At 36.7% G+C, this 20,024-nt stretch overlaps 1 protein-coding gene across 1 annotated transcript; it reads right to left on the bottom strand.

The window, feature by feature from the left end:
- Positions 1-12: 12 nt before the first annotated feature.
- On the bottom strand, positions 13-19,925 carry DYNC2LI1 (dynein cytoplasmic 2 light intermediate chain 1). The gene is made up of 13 exons (XM_063390793.1): positions 19,774-19,925; positions 18,833-18,953; positions 18,403-18,437; positions 17,957-18,026; positions 17,784-17,872; positions 15,495-15,681; positions 13,234-13,302; positions 11,823-11,900; positions 10,270-10,346; positions 9,852-9,922; positions 9,328-9,425; positions 8,064-8,156; positions 13-1,673 (listed from the first exon to the last, which is right to left on the bottom strand). The coding sequence occupies exons 1-13, from the start codon at positions 19,785-19,787 to the stop codon at positions 1,608-1,610; spliced, it is 1,068 nt and encodes a 355-aa protein (XP_063246863.1). The 5' UTR covers positions 19,788-19,925; the 3' UTR covers positions 13-1,607.
- Between the last annotated feature and the right edge of the window lie 99 nt (positions 19,926-20,024).

Raw genomic sequence — 20,024 nt, 5'->3', positions numbered from 1 at the left:
GTACAGACAGAATCAAGAAATCACTCCACTTTAATCTCATACACACTATACAACTGATGAGTACAGGATCTTCAAGCAGTATCAAAGTTACCCAACTTGGTTTTGCCTTGCAAATGATGGTAAATCAGTAAAGACAATTAAGTTATTTATATCCTTTCTTTCTTTTCACTGTCAAGTTCTGATCTTGGTTTGAAAGCAGTTTATGAATTACAAGGAAAAAAATATGTTTGTTTGATAATGTTTTGGTTTTATTTAATAAAATATCAGTTTAACTAGGGAAAAAGTATAAAAGTTGTTTGTTGGAATGCCATTTTCATCTTTGGAAATTATTCTCATGGGCCTTTCAAAATTGAAAACATAACAGACATAGAATTCCTAAATTTTGTATCTTATTTCATGTTCTGTGAAGAAATTAGTTTTTGCAGAGAGATAGATTTCTACAAGGAGGTAATTATATTTGTATCTTACAATTCTGTAATGCTATAACTAGTTTCATATGATAGTTTTGAGATGAGGCAGTTCACAACAAGAAATTTTAAATCCAATCCTCAAGGTAATACAGTATTTCCACTTAACTGTATTTTTCTAATATCTGTATGTAAAATATTCTGAGATACAAATGTTGTTAAAAACATCTGGTGAAGGAATATGTTAAAAATAACAAATAGCTTTAAATAGCTGGAAAGATACCAGAATAGTCTCTCCCTTGTTTATGAGCATGTAGGGTTGATCTGGTTTGCCAAGTGCCTGTTCAGACATTCACTCTCTGACAAGTCTGAGCTCTCAGGAGACACCTCTGGCTTTAATCTGGATTGTCTTGTGTATTCTCAGAATACCCAGTGCATCTCACACTAGTGAGTTGTGCATGGACAAAATCCCATTCCTAGCTTAGGCAGAATGTGAATCAGTAACATTCTCAGCACTAACCAAGTGTCTGTCAAATTAATTAGACTGACTTCCTAGCATTTGAATATATGACAGAAACATCCATCTTCTAAACTCTATGTGACATTATACATTGCAAGAAATAAGTCCTGTATTAAACTCTATGATTCTGTGACAGAGAGAAAGCACACTTCTGAATTCAGGTCGAAGATGGTTTAAACTCCACTTTATTCTGCCAGTTTTAGGTTTATTTCTTTATTCAAATATATCACACAATTACGGAAGTATTTCTTAAGCTTTGGTTTTGAACTACAAAAAGATGCCTAGCATGCTACACAATTTCATATTTTGGGTGTGAAAACTTGTTTATATTTAAATATATGCTTAGGCTAGAAGTATTCAAAAGTAAATCAAAATAATGTGTTATAAAATAGGTAGAACTGACTAATTCCAGTCTCCATCTACAAACCCATCTGAAAGCAATCTAGAATTTCTTTCTCCCCACTTTTTAAAACTCTTTGCAAGTGCCAAGATAAAAAAATTTGGACTGAGTGAAGAAATAGCTCCTTTTATGAAAAATAATATCAGAGGTACTTAATAAATACTAACTTTGTAGTTTGGTATTACTTCTTTTCAACTGCATCAGATGAAATTGCTAATGTAATGTAAAAATGATGAAAATAATTTTGTAAATGGTGTTAAACTGAAGACAGAGCAGTTCATCAATCAGAGTCAAAATCCATTTCTTTCCAAGATTTAGAGGCATTTCTTTTGTATTGCTCAAGTTCCTAAAAAAGAAACATAAATTCATATTAAGCTAATTTTTTCATTACTAGAAGTCCTCAGAAGCTTCACGTATTCATTTGGCAAATGTATGTATGTACAAACACTTTTCAATGTAGAAAAAATGTACTATATCTTTATATTTAACAAAACTATCCTAAAAGTGTATGAACTTTGCCACATTTGCTGTCATGTAGGGAGCTACATTTTGCTGTACTTGAGATCAGTAGAGTGCTAGCAAGGTAGACAAATGACCTCATCTCAGTCAACTGGGAGCACGAAAGCCTAGAACAGAAGGTTCTAGCACCATTACAAACAAGTTTCCTTGCTGAACTTTATGTAGGGGTGTGTACTGTCAGGAGTCATTTCTAAAGATTTTTTTCAGCCAAAAAAGAAAAAATTAGGAAGCATTACAATGGCTTTTCATTTATTTCAGAGTAAGGCTTCCTGCAGATTTACAGGAAGATGATGTTCTGATGAGGTGCTGTTAGACCTAACCCTGTACTGCTTGCAAGACAAGAAACTCCCCATATCTTACTTAGATCAGGAAAGAGGTGGACATAAACCAGTGCTTAGGACAAATATAGCAAACACCTTCAAAAGTGGACATGGGTTTTACAATTGTATTTTGATTTTAATAGAATGGACTTAAGATGGTAAGAGAGGTTTTGCTGTAGATGTACAAGTATTAGCATGACAAAAATAACAAAGTTCACACCTGTTGAATTTAACAGAAGTATTAACTATCAGTCCAGAGCAGAGAGGGAAGAAGAATAAATAAAGGGCAGAACAACAAACCAAACATAATTTTAAGATTGTATGGAAATAATAAACGTGATTTTCTCTAGGAAATAGCTTCAGCAGCTTTGTCAGAGTGCAAAGTTTTCAGAAAGCACCCCAGCTGTATGAGCAGAGAGATTTTTAGTTAGTGCACATTGTTCCTGATGCTTGGAGTCTACTGGCAGGGTTATGAAACTCCACGGGTGACTGACACAGCACATATTGTGTCTAGGCTAAAGCCAGTAAGTTGCATTATTAGCTACAACTCCAGTACTACTGAACTGTTCCGTCTCTAAGCTGGTCTTTATTCAGTATTTCCACTCCTTCATTATTATTATAAAGTAATTATGATCTTGGGACATTCTGAACTGTTGGAAACTTGCCAGCAGCTAGGAGCAGAAAGAATACTGTGGTATTTTAAGGAGCACGTGGAACCTGCTTTATGCTAAGTAATTTACTGAAAAACTTTCTCAAAGGCTTCATGAAGGAAGGGATAAAATTAGATAGCCAGGTTTTACACATAATGACAATACCGTCTGGGGGTCACGTCTGCAGGTGCTGGCTAAATAATTACCCTTGCAGATTTATCATTTGATTAAACTCCTCCAAGAAAGAGGCAGATAATTTAGAATTCATTTTCCTCCAAGTTTAGCTAGCCTAGAAGGCAATTCAGTGTAAAGGCAATTCAAAATACAAACTGTATTTGTATTATACAGTGTAAAGGCAATTCAAAATTCAAAATACAAACTACAGCATATCTTAAAGCTGTATAGCTACTCCACTACATACAGAACAAAATTGTAAGTATTTATTTTGGATGTGTATCTAGGTAAGGCTAACATTTAAATAATGAGAAATGAAAAAAAAAAAGAAAAATTGATTAAATGGGAAGGCATTTTGTAAAAAATAATCTTTTAACAAATATCAGTGATTCAGGGGGGAAAATGCTGTCAGCAAACTACTTACCTAGTTTCTGTGCAAAATACAAGGTAAAATACATCCCCTTAAGTCAGAAATGTACTGCAAAATTCTTTCAAACACTACTTAAAGATCACTCCAGAGACCCTCTTGAAAAAGGGCCCCTTCCCCTCATTAAGTTCTACACTGCAAACATGAGCAGAATTCTAGAATAGACTGATGATACAGTCAGCTAAGAGATTATCTCTACAAAGTGAAAGAGGATCCGACAAAAGAATATATCTCAAAGTACACCAAAATCTTCATGCTAGCATTATGCTACGCTTGTTTTGTGGGTACAAGTATAGGGGGCTGAGATCAGATATACAAAGAAAAAATAATTGCAATTTCAATGTGCTCTGAGTGCTTTAAACGTAATTAGTGCTAGAAACTTATCACAGATGTCTCAACATTGGCATAAAGTGGGCCTTAATTTTTTTTTTAAAACCTTAATGCTTCTGTACTTCTGTGTTTTGTAAATTCTTCATCTGTCAAATGGGGAAGATCACACCTAATCTCATAAAGGGATTGGGAAGAAAGACTTAACTGATGTTTGTGAGGCACTCAGATAAGATAACATTACCACACACTCTCAGAGAAAAAAAAATTAATACTTTTGTGTTCATTGAAGTGTCTGAATGGCAGGTTGAAAAATAAGGTACATAAAGAATAAGGATGATGAAAAGAAATACTGAACAATTGAACTGAGACATCAGCAAAATAGTATATGATCATGTAATTAAAGACAGAACTACAATGTCTACAAACAAGAAGGAAAAATTAAGATTGTTGGAAAAGACTTAATTGTTGCATTTCCTCTGTTCTGTGTGACTGATACGGTTTCTTTTCATGCAGTTTCTTACTGGAAGTGCCCTCAATCTGGACCACGGTTAAAGCAACCAAGTACTGAAACACTAATTAAAAGTCTTAAGCACACAAACTTTAGTAGAAAAATTAATAACAGTGCTCTAATAATGCTCTTTAATTTCGTTTAAAAATGAAATTTTTTTTACCCATTTGCACATGCTTTCATGTGAAAACAAGAAAGCTTGTTCTTAGCAGCTGAGTAAATAATCCTAAATCACTTTTTCTCTTATGAAGACTAGCACATGTCCTCCTGTGGAGAAGATGAAAGGTGGTACTGCTGTGTTACACAGGTTAAGGTGGGGCCTGTTCCTCTGCCCAGTAACACTGGTGTGACCAAGGGTTCATGGCACAGTGTGAAATCTGTTTTGTGGAACGAGACTGAAATGGTCTCCCGAAGTTCAGCAATATGTTCATGTCAGCAGAGCATGCTGAAAAAATACGGCTCTGGGTCTGTTGGCCAACACTGTCCCCATGTCAGCTGCAGACCTGACATGGAGGTGACATTTGGCTGTGAGTGCCATGGTTGATTAGGTTGCTGCAATTTTAGGGGAAATGCAACTACTCTTCCTCGTGAGATATAGAATCTTCTTGTGTTTATGAATTTTAAAAGTCTTAACAGTTACAATTCTGTCCATTAAGATGGGCTTCCATGACTTGTTAGCTGACACCAAATGGCACCAGGCATCTGCTTTTTTGACTTGATGGCAGGAGGCTTCAGCTAGAACTGGCACCAATCCCTGAAGTAATAGCTCTGTGTAACAAGGACCAGTCACTGTGAACTTTGGCACTGTGTGACTTCTGAAGCACCTGACTAGGAGGCTCTCCAGTTCTTTGAGCTCAAGGCTGAGCTTTAACTATTGCATCAATGAATGAAGCTGCAGTCAAATGCCCAGATCAAAAGGTCCAAGCACCTGTTTTGAGTATTAGCAGTGAAGGCCTAACAGGAAACAAAGAAAAACCTTCAAAAAGACACCTTAGAGTACTTATAGCTGCTGCAGAGAGCATTTCTAAAGGAAAGAGAACAGACATTCCCATGTGCCAGGCTCTCACTGCCATAAACATTTAGAATGAACTAAGGAACAAGACCTTCATGCTCCCCATTGGTGCTCACAGATGCAGGTTTATATATGTAGCTCTAATCAGAAATACTATTTTAAAAGATCTCACTCTAATCCAAGTTACGTGTGTATCAAACCCCAAATTAAGGTGACCTGAAAGCATCAAAAGCCAAAAAGCTAACAGGGATGGACAGAGGATGACAAGTTTGCCATGTGGTACATGTAAGAAGAATTAACCAAAACCTAGACATTTAAGGCCTAATAACTATGCAGAATGATTTTTTAATCTTGAAAGCCTTGCAGAAAAAACAAAATTGCAGTAATTCCTGGAGAAAATCTGCTAGTTAAGAATTACATTAGAAATAAAAATTCCAAAAGGGTCCCTGGTGCTGTATTCCCTCTCAGAGCTTAGCTACAGGGAATGAAAAGCAATAAACAATTCCAACAGCACTGTTTGATATAAACCTGTGCTATGTATGTCTGTGGGCCAAGAACTAGGAAAATAATTCTGAAAAGACATAGAGTTGAGAAAGAGAGATGTGCTCCATCTTGAAGAAAGGCACAGTGAGGAAAAGACAGCCTCAGGGATCTTTCCAGGGCAAAAATGTTTAAAAAGAAAGTGTTACATCTCATAGTTAACTCTAAAAATACTAAGGAGACAAAATCAAAGGATCTAAAAGAAAAGTTATGTCAGAATGCTGAGGAGCTGGACTCTAAACTTCTACAGCCAAACAGCATCTCAGATAAATGCTGGCTGACAGTACCATAGAGGAGTCAGCCAGGGACTTCCTTGATTTTTTTTTTTTAAACTGTTTTCTTATTTTATACTCAAGAATTAGAATTCAATCTTTTACTCTGCTAGAATGCAGGCAAATCCTTCAATCAAAATTAGAAAGTTGGAAATGATATATTTAAACTTTGTATTGTCACAGTTATCTCTAAAGCTATCACAGTATTATCGAGCAGTCCTGCCCAAGACTGAGTCAGGTATTGGTGGTTCTTCTGTCAGATGCAGTGACAGGGGCTGTGTTTTGCTTCCCTTGCTGGTTTTGTGTTTATTTTTCTATTAAAGCTTATCTTTGAGATAAATAAGCAAATAAGCTATCACTTGGAGTCCAAAGTAACATTAATTAACCGAAAGTAACCGAGAAAAATGATAACATGAAAACGTTCACTGTCATCACATGGTACTTTAAATTTTGCATTAGGTCTCATGATTTCATCAGCAACACGTTGCATATTGACCACCTTAATATACTGGTTCTCCCACACAACAGATACCATGAGACTCTATAAAGAATGTCAGACACATGATTAATTTTAAAAGTTGCTTTAAAAATACGACTTTTGTGCTGCTTTCCATTGAACTGGAAAACAGAAGGACACTTCAATGAACACTGCAACTAGAGAGTTCTTTTCTTTTAGATGTATATTTCTAGCTTGGTGCATTTCAAATTTCTGGTAAAAAGTATTTTAATAATGTGCAAATAATCTTGTAAAAATTAAACTTCATGATAGAAACTTAGGAAATAACTGCAGATAACAAAAGTAATTTTCTCTTTAATGCTCAAATTACTTGTAGTAGTCCAACAAAAAGAAGCTATAATGGTTTGCAACGTCCTTGAACGGATTAAGATTCTAAAAGCCTGTCTCTTTTGTTTAAAACCAGAAAATTAATAATTTCCTGTATGATTTAATCAATGCATACCAATATCTTCTCTTGCAACACATTATTTAACAATAACAAACCTAGTACACGATATAGTTATTTTAGATATGTAGCTATACTGAGTATGTTTGTATTATAAATTCCAAAAGCAGTATGCTTTACAGATTTTCATGATTTCTAAGACTGCTCTTGATGTGACAGAAATTCAGAACTGATACCTACATTAACAGGATATTGCAGGTAATGTGCAAGTTCAAAGGCTGCAGGGAATTTTTGAAATTGCTTTATTCTTTGGATAAATCTTGGTTTGATTTTAACAGACCCATATCTAAGATACTGATGAAAACTGTTATATATAGTACTGCTACTCAGCTGATCCTTTAACCTTCATCTAGGCTGACACAGAATTTTTCCATAAAATTAATTCCCCACTAATCCAGAGAAAGGCAGAAACACTTCAGAATTAATAAGAAAAAACAGAAGACCCTTTCCCCACTAAAGGTCTTTCCTGGAATTCAGGGGTTAAGCCACATATCACTCTGTGGAACAATTCCATTGACTCTGTTTAAGATAAAATATCCATAGCCTGCAAATTCACGTTCGAAATATTATCCGCTCAGTATTTTTCCAGTTAAATAAGTTTTGAAGGAGAAAGAGAGGAGCAAGCAGTCCCCACCACAGACCTTGATATTGCTTCCTACACTTTCTGTTAGTCAACACGCAAATGAGAGTACAGGATAAAGAAATGAGGAAATTATTGTCAAGAAAACTTCAAAGTTTATTTTAGTGAGTTAATTGTACAGAACAGTTTGAGGGAAAATTTGAATTATTAATTTTTAAAAAACCCCTCAGAGCCAAAACTTCGAGATTTAACAATGGTCTACTGGCTTAGTATGTTAACAATGGGAAAAAAAAACAACCTCCCAACCAACTACTGAACTGAAATCTAAAGCTGGAATTATTTGGGGCAAGAAGGGGAAGTACGAGTATATGCCATTAGTTCAGCAGTGCTGGTGGTTCTGGAATATCTAACTGTGAACAGCCTTTGCAGAATTACCACATACCTGGTTTTTCTGAGCTCTCATGACATCAACTTCATACTCAGTGTATTGACTATCCTGTGCAGGGTCTTTGGTATCTTGTAAATCACAGAAACTCTAAAAGAATAAAAGACAAAACCCCAAATGAGAGAATTTATCTTATTTAATAGGAAAAAGCCACACTACAGAAGTGAAAGTATTTGTTTTTAATACAAATATATTAAAAGCTTGCATTTATGGAACAATTTTGTGCTACAGGACACAGATTAGGTAAAAAAAAAGCGCTATTCTATCAGTAAAATGAAGAAAAAGTAACAGTGCAGCTAGATTCTAAAGGGCATAAAATATTCTTATCTGGTGGTTGGTTATTATTCTTGAGCATCAAAATGAAAGTATCGTTTCTGGTCCATGACGTTAGGGCACAGCTGAGGTTGTCCTTGCTAAATTATTTAATAGTTATGACTAGAATTCAGTTCTGGTTATCAAAAGCATTACTTCAATACCTGAGAAACTGGTTGCTAACTTTGCCAAATATATGGATTTTAATTTCCTAGCCTTGAGCAAACTGTAACTTGAATTCCAAAGAAGCAAATACACTAATAGTAAGAAAAACTACCAAATGAGGAGAGGTTTTTTTTAAATGTTGTCCTGCACATTTCTCCTTAATCATATCAAGTAGAAAGTAGCAAGAAGGCAATAATACCAGTGATGGGATAAAATAAAGCAGAATTCTACTTCTTAGATGAGGTAATGGAAAAAGAAGTTTATAATGCATAAAAATAACTTCAAAGTTTAATGCCTGCTGTGGAGCCAAAACAGGAGACTGTGAATCTATTTGGCAGATGTTTAAATCTTAGACTGATACACTGATGAATAGCAATGGAGCTTGCAAGATGAGAAGTGTATTCATTTCTCTAGCTGTTTCAGGGGGTACTTGGAGGGGTGGGCACAGGAGGAAACATTTGTTTATTGTATTTTTAAAGGCTGTGAGGAAAACTAACATGAAAAGTAACACTTCTGTATAGTTTCTGAGAAGGTTAGTCTTTATTATGTTGGGCATTTTATACTGAAAACAGCATCTTTCCTAATTTCTAAATGTAGGTAGGTGACTGAAGATTTAGAAGCACTACTACATAAAAGTCTTTATCTTTTAAAAATGTGTGTTTAAAAACTGCTAAGTGAGACTGAAATTCCAGGCAGTGGACTTGAAAGACAGAAAGGAGCAGGGATATTGCTGCTGTTCTGTGAAAAAAAAAAGCAGTGGTGTGCATGGCATATCCATCCCTACCTTGGGAGGAAATGTTTTCTCAAATACTTTTTTCCATAGTTCCAAAGGGGTGTTGGCACGGATCTTTCCAAGATCACTGTCAGAGGCAGGTGGTGGTCCTGAGGATCACAGCACACAGAAGACAAGTGTGTTGTCATAACAACATAAATCACAGAATAATTTTGCATAATGATCCTTCTAACTTAATATTTTACCTTCTACAATGACAAGCTGCAACAAGTTTGAAAACAAATTGATCTCTTACCATGAAATGGGCTGAGAGGTTTTGTATATTTTGTTTTCTTTCAGATCTAAGCTTATTGGTACTTTACTATTTTATGTAGTCCAGAGACTTTATGGAACTACCTAACAAACCTGCACAAATAATTCTCAGTAATATAATGAATTATGATATAAAATCTATAAGCTATTTCCTTCAATAATCTGTTAAAACTGATACTGATGTGTTGTAATTATTTGCTTAAAATGTTTTTCTTGTTTTCAAAACAATTAAGCAACAAACAATGAACAGGAAATGTTCTAACCTATTTGGCTCATGGAATCCAGGCCTGCTGGTATAAAGAGAGGTTTGCTGGGATCCACTGATACAGACTTGCTAAACAGAAAAAAAGAAAGTGTATCAAGTGAGCATTTAGCAATCAACAAAAACCATTATTCTAGCCAAGACTGGATTCTTACTGTGGTTTATATAAAAATACATGTAAATAAAATAGTACTCAATTCCAGTGGTAACCACATTTCTCATTCATCGGTTTGAGGATCAAAAGGAGTTATCACTGTCCTAAGCAGAGATAGGCAGCTGAGTCACAGGAATTCAAGTCCATGAACAAAAATCTTTCAGAGATAATAATTAAGGAAAAAAAAGGTTTTATTATCAAAATATTTTTATGAAGTAATTTTAGGCTCTGAGCAAGACATTTAATAGTTGAACAATAATGTTACCTTTTCTCGTAGCCAAATGCCAAGTGGTTAATAAGAGCACGGGCTTTCAGCAGGAGAGCCTCAGATTTACTGGTAAACTAAATGAATCAAAAAACAAAATACACATCATGAACTTCCATCATATATTGCATTTTGCCATCTACAAAGAGGATAGAGCCTTGCTAATTAATATCTGACCCAAATAAATTTGGTATATGTTCACTGAATGGACTAGAATAAAAATCTCACATACACATTCAAAAACATGAATATATTTGTTACTGAATATATAGACCAAGAAAGATTAAAAAGAAGCATAAATAAAGACTGAGGAATAATTTTAAAAATACTGATTTAAAACTTTTGAAATATGCAAATTACGAGACACAAACCTTTTGCCCAGGACCAATGAGTTAAGATTTTAAATTACATTCAAAATTATCCAGAATACCATAAACATTTAGAAATGTAATGAATAACTCTATAATTGTCATGAAAACAGCTTCCAAGTGGCAGAATGGTACAGATTTATCAGAAAGCAGGTCTCAAAATACATTCTCAAACAACATGCTTCTTTGTGTCTAGGAGGTTTTGTATCTAACAGATTCATGTCTTTGAGATAGAAGTCAGATCCCTGCTGTGGGAAACCAAGTTTCTCCCTCTCATTTCAATGACAAACAGGATTTAGCAAGCAGTTTTATGTTCTATTTTTAATTACAATAATGTTTAAATACAAAAAAAACCCCACCAAGACAGTTGTACTCTCAGTTAACAAAAAGCAAATTCACGTGTCAGAGGGAAAAAGCTTTACATGGATGCAAAAGGACACGCTGGGATTTTAAGTACTGAAAGTAAACATAAGTTGTTTTGATAATCACTAAGCTACTATTAAATATTATTTATTACATAAGTGATGGTTGATACAATTAGACCCATCTTCTGATGCACAGTGAGCCCAAGAGGCAGTGTTTTTGGACTTTGAACCTCAGCATGCATGTTTCTGTCTACTGAGAGGATGATCTGACAAACTAAAATAAATACTTCATTGTCCTCATGCTGGCATCTTTCTACCCAGTTCTGTAAGGAAGCTCCTGTCCTTCCTCAACACCCTCAGTGTAGTAATCTGGTATACATAAACTACTGTGGAAATGAGCCCTTGATTTTAGGCCTACGAAAGCTGGGTCACTTGATGTAAGTTGAGGCTTCTACCAAAAGGGCCAGTTCTCTAATTCAATCTAAGGCAAGCACTTTCGCCCATTCTCCTTTCTTGTATGAAAAAAAATAATTCCCAAGATGCAGTGAACTCAATGCAGGAACTAAACTGGCTAACAGGTAACTATTTTCATTTAGTTTTTGTTCATAGTGTGTAGTTTGTTTGTTCACAAGGCATGTCCATCCATCCCCTACTAGTACTATGACTTGTTCAACAGATAACCCTTCATGAAGAAAGCTACTGTAAAAACCAATGAAATCCCATTTGATCTAGTTTTACAGTACTATTTTAAAAAATACTGTTGTGTAACAGAAATATTGTTCATATTCTCTATCCTTAAATAGAAAGTGAGTATACATACCACTAATGATGCTCCATAGTAATGTGAAACAAATCGAAGTGTCTTGCTTATTATTTTCCTCATTTCAGAATCAAACTCCTGAAAAAGTTGATAGTGGAACATAGACATAAGAAACAAAACCCAAAATGCTACAGTTAGAACTTTTTTTAATATAAACTGCAATGCACTTAAGCTACAATATATAAGGCTTTCAGCTGTCAGCATAATTATATCCTAAGACAGAATCAGTAACAGCCTACTCTGAAAAGAAATGTCACAATTTTTCTTTGTTTCTTTTTTACAGATGGAGCCTAATTCAAGCAATATGTTAGTCCAGGAAAAGTTTTTTAATTGAGAATGCACATTTAATTTTCAATTTATTTGTTTGATATTGTTTTAAATTTTTAGTAGAAATGCTGCCTACTAGAAGAATAAGGACTTTTTTTCTTTTTGTGAAAATATTTAAGTAAATCTTTAGGTATATGCTGTCTAAATTCTAATTCCTGCAAGCTTTGAAAGGTGCATCAAAATACCTTTTCATCCTTGTCTGTTTAATGTAAGATGATACAGATGGCCTCCCTGGATAAAATGGGTGTAAACTTGGCCCCAGCGATGCCTGCAGGAGTCAATCCACAGACCCCCAAAGGAATTGGGCTGGCATTTTCTCCTTATTACATGCGAGTCATTTAAGGAGGTCGTGGCTCAGCAAAAAGCTTTGGTATGAGAGGAGGCAAATCCATTATTAATAAAGAGTTCAGTAACTCAGAGAGTCAGCCAGGTATCAGCTTTTCTTCCAGGGAAGCACAGGCTGCCATCACGACTGCTAAAAATCAAGCATACTGTCCCTAGCTTCTCATGACCAAGTGCAGGGAGGTTGCATTTGTTTGAGTTTTTTTATGTCCTGGAAGAGAATCCAGCAGTACAACATTTCTGTCCTCCTCTCCATAAAAGATGCAATTACTCACTTGTCTCTAGAAACTTAGGAAGTACTTTAAAAGAAGTTCCAGACTGAAGCTGCCACAACTACCAAAAAAATCTGATCAGCTTGACTTGAGGTGCACCTCCTCTCTTTTACTGCCATAAACTTACAGCTGCTGTCACAAGGGACACGTGGAGCTGGATTTCTCTGATTATATGTGGAAATCATCCACATCGTGTCTTCTTGCTTCCCTCTGTGGTCTGCAGCAACTTGTGTCTCAACATTTTCTAAGTACATCTCAAAACCCATCAGTTTGGGGGTGTTTTGTGAAGGAATGACAGTAGGCCTTCCTTAATACTGTTGGATGGAAAGATGGTGGGGTTTTTTGGTGGTAGAACACAGGCTGTCCACACTTTAGTTCAAAAGATTACTACTATATTAGTGAAATTTTAGTATATAGAATATTTACTGGGAATAATTTAATTAGTAAAAATGTACTTAAGTAATACTTACATGAAAAATATCGTATTTGCTTCCAATTATTACCAAGGGTATTGGAAAAGGATCGACTAATGCATAGTCCTATTAAGAAGATATAGGACAGTTAGGCTCTGTAAACAAACTGTAGAAGATTTCAACTGTTAAAGCAACTGAAAGGGGTTAAAATTAATTCACAGAAGACAATGTTTTCCAAACCTTAAGGTAGAGGAATCAACTTTATTGCAATATCCATATTATATTCTACCAATTGGCTTCCTAAATGGTCAGGAAATAATCCCTCTGAGCAGTCAGAACCCTTACTTAAACAATATTTAATGTGAATATCAGCACAAAGAGGAAACATCATCCAACAATCCTGAAAATGTGAATCAGTATCAGTGGAGGAAAACAAGTCTAACAGTGCAGATTTAAGTGCTCAATAGCTAACGTGGGATAAAAATTTTAATAAGTGAATCACAAGAATTCTCAAGTGATCTGGAAGGGCTTGCTGTAGTCCATATGAAATGAGATAATCCCCTCGTGTGTTCAAGCAATTATTTATTCAAACTGCTATGGCTGCAGCAGTGCAAGAAAGATGTGTTGTAGCAGAGGCTGGTCCAACTGCTCCCTCCTAACCCCAGGTATTTCACAGACAGGTTAAATGACAGAATGCTGACAGAAGCTGCACACACTGAAAATCCTCCACCTGGAGAGGAGAAATAATGGCTTCACTCAGGTACTGTCAAAGCAAAAGCTTTGAGCAAAACTATCGCAACTTAAAAATGAGTGTATAGAATACAAAACTGAAAAAAATAGGTTTCATTTCATAACTAAGAGGAAAATTTGGGATAACATAAGAAACTTTAAAACTACCTCATTAAACCCTATTAATGTTTTGACTGTGGAATTTATTTTTGACTATGGAGTACTTTAGATGCATCCAGCCTTTTTAAACAAGGTCTGCAACTGATATGTTTTATCATCGTAGTAAATAATTCTTTAGCCTGGCCGATGAAATATATCTTAATCCTTAAAAACACAAGTATTTCATTGATTCCTGCTTATGATTAAAATATGTTTAGCCATTAAAAGGCACATAAAGATCTCCATAAAGTGTAATTTAATTTGACTATAAAAGATAGTATTTTCTTCTAATAAATTGACACGATTTTTCTTTGAACAATGATGACAGTACGAGAACCGAGCAGTAATATAAAATTTTATTTGCATTATTTATGTCTTTGATTATGGAAGCCAAACAGAAAATTTAGTTCCAAAGGTATAATTGTGTTTCCTACAGTGCAAGAATAACAGGTTTTCTTATTAATTAATAGCATTATTATTTTTCTTTATTGCAATAAGCTTGCAATTTTCTGATACATAAACTCCTATATGAAACTAGATACTGTGGTCATGATTTATTGCCAGGTGTGCATGTAGGTGCTATCTTTTTGTGAATTATCTTCTCTAAAAGTAAAAACCAAAATAATCCCAGCATCAAACCCCATACACTAAACCTACGGAGTGCTGCATATGTTGCTTTCTCATATATTTTGAGTTACTTTTAAATTTCTGAGCTCTACAAGCACTTGCTGTATTGAAGCATTTTATAGAAATTACAGTGACTAGATTTACATGCCAGGTCTTTGAATTGTTGAATACTTATTTGTGCATTATATACACACAACATTTGCAGAGGTTTAATGCACAATGACTTTTCATTTCTATTGCGCATAATCTAGTTTAGCTTTTCCAGAGATTTAGTTAGCAATTATGTTTAAAGGACTGATGTTAACATTTCTGAAACTTTATAATTTAATTAGTTGTCAGATTATCAAAAGGCATTGAGTTTGTGATAGACATTTAAATAAATGCAAAGTATATAGTCATGTTGATGGCTGTTATAACTATATTCTTTGCTTAAATTTGTACCTTCAGTTAGTCTCTTGCTAGATGACTTTTGTACATTCTAGTTTTCATCTTCATTTTAAAAAGATGAGGGGGAAAAAAAGCAAACTGCTACTCTAAAACTATTTCTTTTGATTGGTGTAACATGCCATAACAATCACATTAGATATCTAACAAAAAGATATAAGAAACCTTCTTTCCTTGTTTCTGCTCTTATTGAATTTTTATTAAATTGCTATAATTTTCCAGTGAACAGGTTCATCTACATCAAATGGATTTTCAGTCATGCATAAAAATCTAAAAGAGTTGTTTATGATTTTCAAAAGCATTATCTTTAACTGTATAAAGGCCTGTGACATCTGGAGAAAATATTAGAAGTAACTTACAGGGTGATCCTTCTGCAGATGATTCCACATTCTCTGTTTAATTTCAGCAGCTACTTCAGGGTTTGTCTTTTCTAGTTTGGTTAAAATTTTGTTCACGTGGTTCCTGGTGACCTGCAGAAGGCTCTCCATAGTAGTCCAGAGTTCATCAGGTTTGGAGAGATCCAATACCAGAACCACAGCAAACGACCTATTAAAGAGGCAGTGTATGGTCACATATTCAGCACACGAGCCAGCCAGCATTTTCATACAAAACCACACCTGTAGTGGAAACGTGAACATCGAACTGCTAAGACAGAAATTAATGTGACAGCAAAGCAAGATGGCTTTTAGGGATATTCTGCACTCCAAAGAAACCTTTCCCTTGTCTCTTGTTCAGAACTATTATTTTGGCAACTTTCAATTGAGAGTTGTTTTTGGGGACTGTCTTCAAACAGTAAAATATGCACATATCCTCAGCCCTGTAGCTCCTTCCTGTATGACTGAGGATTTCTGCTCTTATCTATCCCTGCAATCTCCTAAGTGTACAACCCTATACCAGGCAATGTTAGCCAGTGGCTAGGATCTTTGCTAACTGTTACCTGTATTCCCTGTATACTTGAGAAAGTTCCCTACTTTAATTATTCTTTTCTCACATGAAATGAAGAAAACCTGGTTAAGGACAATATTCCATGTCATGGACTGTGACAGTTTGTTGGAACCTTGAATGGGTACATGAGCAAAGTCTTCTGAAAGATAAAAGAGTACTCATGACATCGTTAGCTACTAGCAGACTTTTAAAGGTGGATTGTTGATGAGAAATGTTTTACAGGTGAAGTCCTCTCTTTTTAAAACCCTGCCCTCCCAAAATACCAGCTGCATTTAAGTGCAGCTTGTAAAGATCATTGCAAATGCAGTAATCTGAATGGATGCCATCATTCTATCCCATTCCAGCCTGACTGGAAAAAGGGGATTCCAGGCAGAGTGGTATTACAAAAGCTATGAAGCAGCTGTGAGTTCAATTTCATTTTAAAATGCTGTGGGGAAGAAAAATCTGGTGAAAAGTCTCTGGATGAAACTAGATATAGTTTATGGAACTTTTAAATTAGCAAATTGCATGACTACAATGATGAGAAAACCAGCAGGATGCCCTTTTATTTGTTGAAATGGTAGAATTTTTACTGGCATGTTAAAATTTTGCCGTGTGAACAGAAGTGAATTGTTTTTACAGAACATTGCTATTCCAGCAAAGAATCTTAAGATTCTCCATGTTAGAAAATCCCTTATCAGTAAAAAAGGAAGAAAAGACTGATGGAGGTAGAGCTCAATTAATTTAATTTTGTCAGGGTCTGAAGAATTATACTTAATTTTTTCTCTCCCAAGTTCTTCTAGAGACAAAGAACTTCATATGCCATAAAATGTTATATTTTTATTCCCCCTTAGTCTCAGCAAATAATGGCATTATCTCAGTAGTCAAAACAGGAGCAAATGTACCTGATAAAAATGTACCTCATAAAAATTATATTCCTTTTTCTTCCCCACAGAAGTTAAAGCTCAATACCAATGAAATAAAGCAATACATCATAATACAAAACTTACCTTTTGATCCTTTTCTCCCCTTTCAACTCCCATCTTCCCTAATCAAAAAAAACCCATAAAAAGCACCCCTATCACCTTGTCATTTCTTCATGCAACTTTTCATGCATTTCTTCTTATGCTATCCATTACTTTAATGGATTTTTCTCACTACATTCTATTAATTTGATCAAAATTCTGTTTCCTTTTGTTTTCAAATAATTTCAGTCTCTCCTGGAAACGTCATCTCTTTGTTGGAAAATGACTTTCTCATTAAAAGGTCATTTCCCAAAAATCCAGAGGTTTTTTTGTAACAATTTTTGGCTTTGTTTTTCACCCTAAAATATCTGTCCCAGAAAGAGCATCTATGTGTGCACACAGAACTAGGAAGCAAGATTTTATTTTTCATATATCCCCAAGTCTGTTTTTTTGTTCTTCACTGAGCATAAAGATATTATGTCTTGTCTTTTTCTGTATTTCTTGTCCTATCTACTTAAGGCCAACCTACTTCCTCCATGTTTTGTTGAGATTTCTTGGAACTTGTTTATTCAGGAGAGAAGCATGAAAAGGAAGACCAAAGCAAAACATCATGGTATTACAGTGACTCAGCAAAACCCTGTAAATGTTTTATCTTACACTTTGAAAGAGGTTTTCACCAAAAAAAAAAAAAGGCCTAGAGATTATGAATGTTTGAAGAAAAGGTCAAATTAACTCTGGAATTGCAATATCTACACTTACCTTATGTTGTGGCTAGTGATCGGTATTCGAATGAGTTCCACTAATGAGGTTCCACCACCTAGTTCCCAAAAATGAGCTACATCTTTAGGCTGCAAAAGAGTTTCTTCATGTTATTTTTAGGTGTGTGTGTGTATATATATATAAAGATATGGTAAATTATATTTTATACTCACTGTATTGTGTCTCCTTGCCCTTCTTCCAAAAGTATATTCCAAGGCTAATGTTGGCTTTGGAGACTCTTCCCTAAAGGAAAAGAAACTGAATTTTGTCAAGATCCTCTAAAGAAAGGGAGTTAATTCCACAGTTACCAAACTATTTATCAGTCAGTTCAGAATTTGGCTTAGAGACAGCAGTACAGATAGGGCACGTTTAGACAGGAGGTGTCAGGTACTGAAGACAGGAAAAGCAGAAGCATCAGCCCAAAGAAACGAGTCCTTTCAGCTACCAGTGGAGAAGGACTGAAAGGGTCACCTGAGAGGTTATAAGGAAGGGAAATAAGTTCATTCCCGAATGATCAGCCAGTCACAGAGCACACCTGCATACACGCATTATGAATTATCACACAATATGACTGTTTTTAATCTACAGCTGGAAACTCTTTAAAATATTTAACACATACCTCTCAAGGCATCTCAGTATGATGGTGGTCTTTCCCTGGGAATTAAAAACAAAGAGGAACTCTACTGTACTGTCTTTAAAGCATAAAGTTGTATCACTGAGTCAAATGCATTTAACATTCCAATACTAAAGTATGAGAAAACTGCAAATGCATGTAACTGTTTGCAGCCTTAGAGTGAAAACTTAAGTCAAATTTTCAATCAGAATCAAGTCACACTACCATTATTATAAGTATAAACTAATAGACATGACAAATATAGTAATGGGAACCTTGTACTTAAAACAGACATTAGTGATCAATTAGACCTCTGCAGAATGAGACCATGAAACATTATATCTTTAAAATTTAGTGAACCTTAACATCTGAAAATATGTTTTCCCTGACACAAATGATGTTTGAAAAGTGTATAAGTGTACGGTATTTAGATTACCCCGTTTTTGTTTCCCATAAATAATATTGACTTTTCCCAAACTTCCCCTGGCTTGACATCATCATCTTCAGGATTTTCTCTCTTCTCCACTTCAGCTATAGCAAGATCCCATAAAGTATCACTAGTTGGAAGAAAACAAAGTAAGAAGAGAGTGATTAGAGAAAACACACATCTTAGGCCGTAATTCCTGAAAACATCTAAATGAAGGTTATTGTGGTGTAGATTGTCATTATTCTTTCACATCGCCTGCTCTCTGTCTGTCGAAGTACTTCTACCCAAACCAGCTGAAGTGGCATTCCTCAACAACCCCAGCAGCCACTTGTGGCACATACTGAGCGCGTTCGAGCTGTGCAGCGAGAGGCTTGGCTTGGAGCGCATTTAATCACGGAATCACACATTCAGTGAGGTTGGAAAAGACCCCTGAGATCAGCCTGTGATCGAACACCGCCAGACTGAGTGCCACGTCCCGGCTTTCCCTAAAACACCTCCAGGGACGGTCACCAGCTCTTCCCCGGGCAGCCCGCTTGAGACACCTTTAGCGGGCCGTGTGGAGGGTCGTGCTGGAGCTGCGCAAGGCTGGCAGCGCCCGGTGCCGCCAGCGCAGCAGCCGGGCACGGCTCGGAGGGCTCGGCACAGCCCCGGACCTGCGCTCCGTGTGCCGGGGAGCCGCTGGGGCAGCGGGGGCTCCCCGTGCTCGGGTTCACCCGCGGTCACCTGCACACCCCGTTAACGTGGGGCCCCTTACAGAACAGGACAAGGGCCAAGCGTGCCCCATCTGCCCTCGGCCTCGCTCGCTTTAGGGGTAGAGGCCGGAACGTTTTAAGCCCGCCCTGCCTCCCTCCCTGCCTCCCTCTCCAAGCTGTCCTCCCCGGCCGCCAGTCCCTTCCCCCAGGGCGGCGGGAGCGCTCCCCCGTCTCCCGCCCGAGCAGGGCTCCCGGTACCTGGCCTTGGGCATCGCTGCGCGGGGCGCGGGCCCGGCTGCCCGTGGCCATGGGAACGGCGCGGGGCACGCCGGGAGCTGTAGTTCCGCGGGGGGGGCACGGGCGGCCCGGGGCCCGCGCTCGGCCCGGCCGGGCCCGCGGCCGCCCACAGCGGGAGGGGCCGTGGGGCGGTCCCGCCCCGGCTCCGTGTCGTGGCACCCGCGGCTGGCCGTAGGACCGGGCTTCGCACGCTTCGGTATTCGGTACGAGTG

The sequence above is a fragment of the Prinia subflava genome, chromosome 2, assembly GCF_021018805.1.
Source record: "Prinia subflava isolate CZ2003 ecotype Zambia chromosome 2, Cam_Psub_1.2, whole genome shotgun sequence".
Taxonomy (NCBI): Eukaryota; Metazoa; Chordata; class Aves; order Passeriformes; family Cisticolidae; genus Prinia; species Prinia subflava.
This window is presented reverse-complemented; position numbering and strand designations above follow the sequence as displayed.

Excerpts from the sequence above, each read along its gene's own strand:
- DYNC2LI1 (XM_063390793.1), bottom strand. Across the intron at positions 8,157-9,327 it reads AGAAAACATTTCCTCCCAAG|AGTTTCTGTGATTTACAAGA; the intron begins GTAGGGATGGAT and ends TTATTCTTTTAG. Across the intron at positions 1,674-8,063 it reads TGAGAGCTCAGAAAAACCAG|GAACTTGAGCAATACAAAAG; the intron begins GTATGTGGTAAT and ends TTTCTTTTTTAG.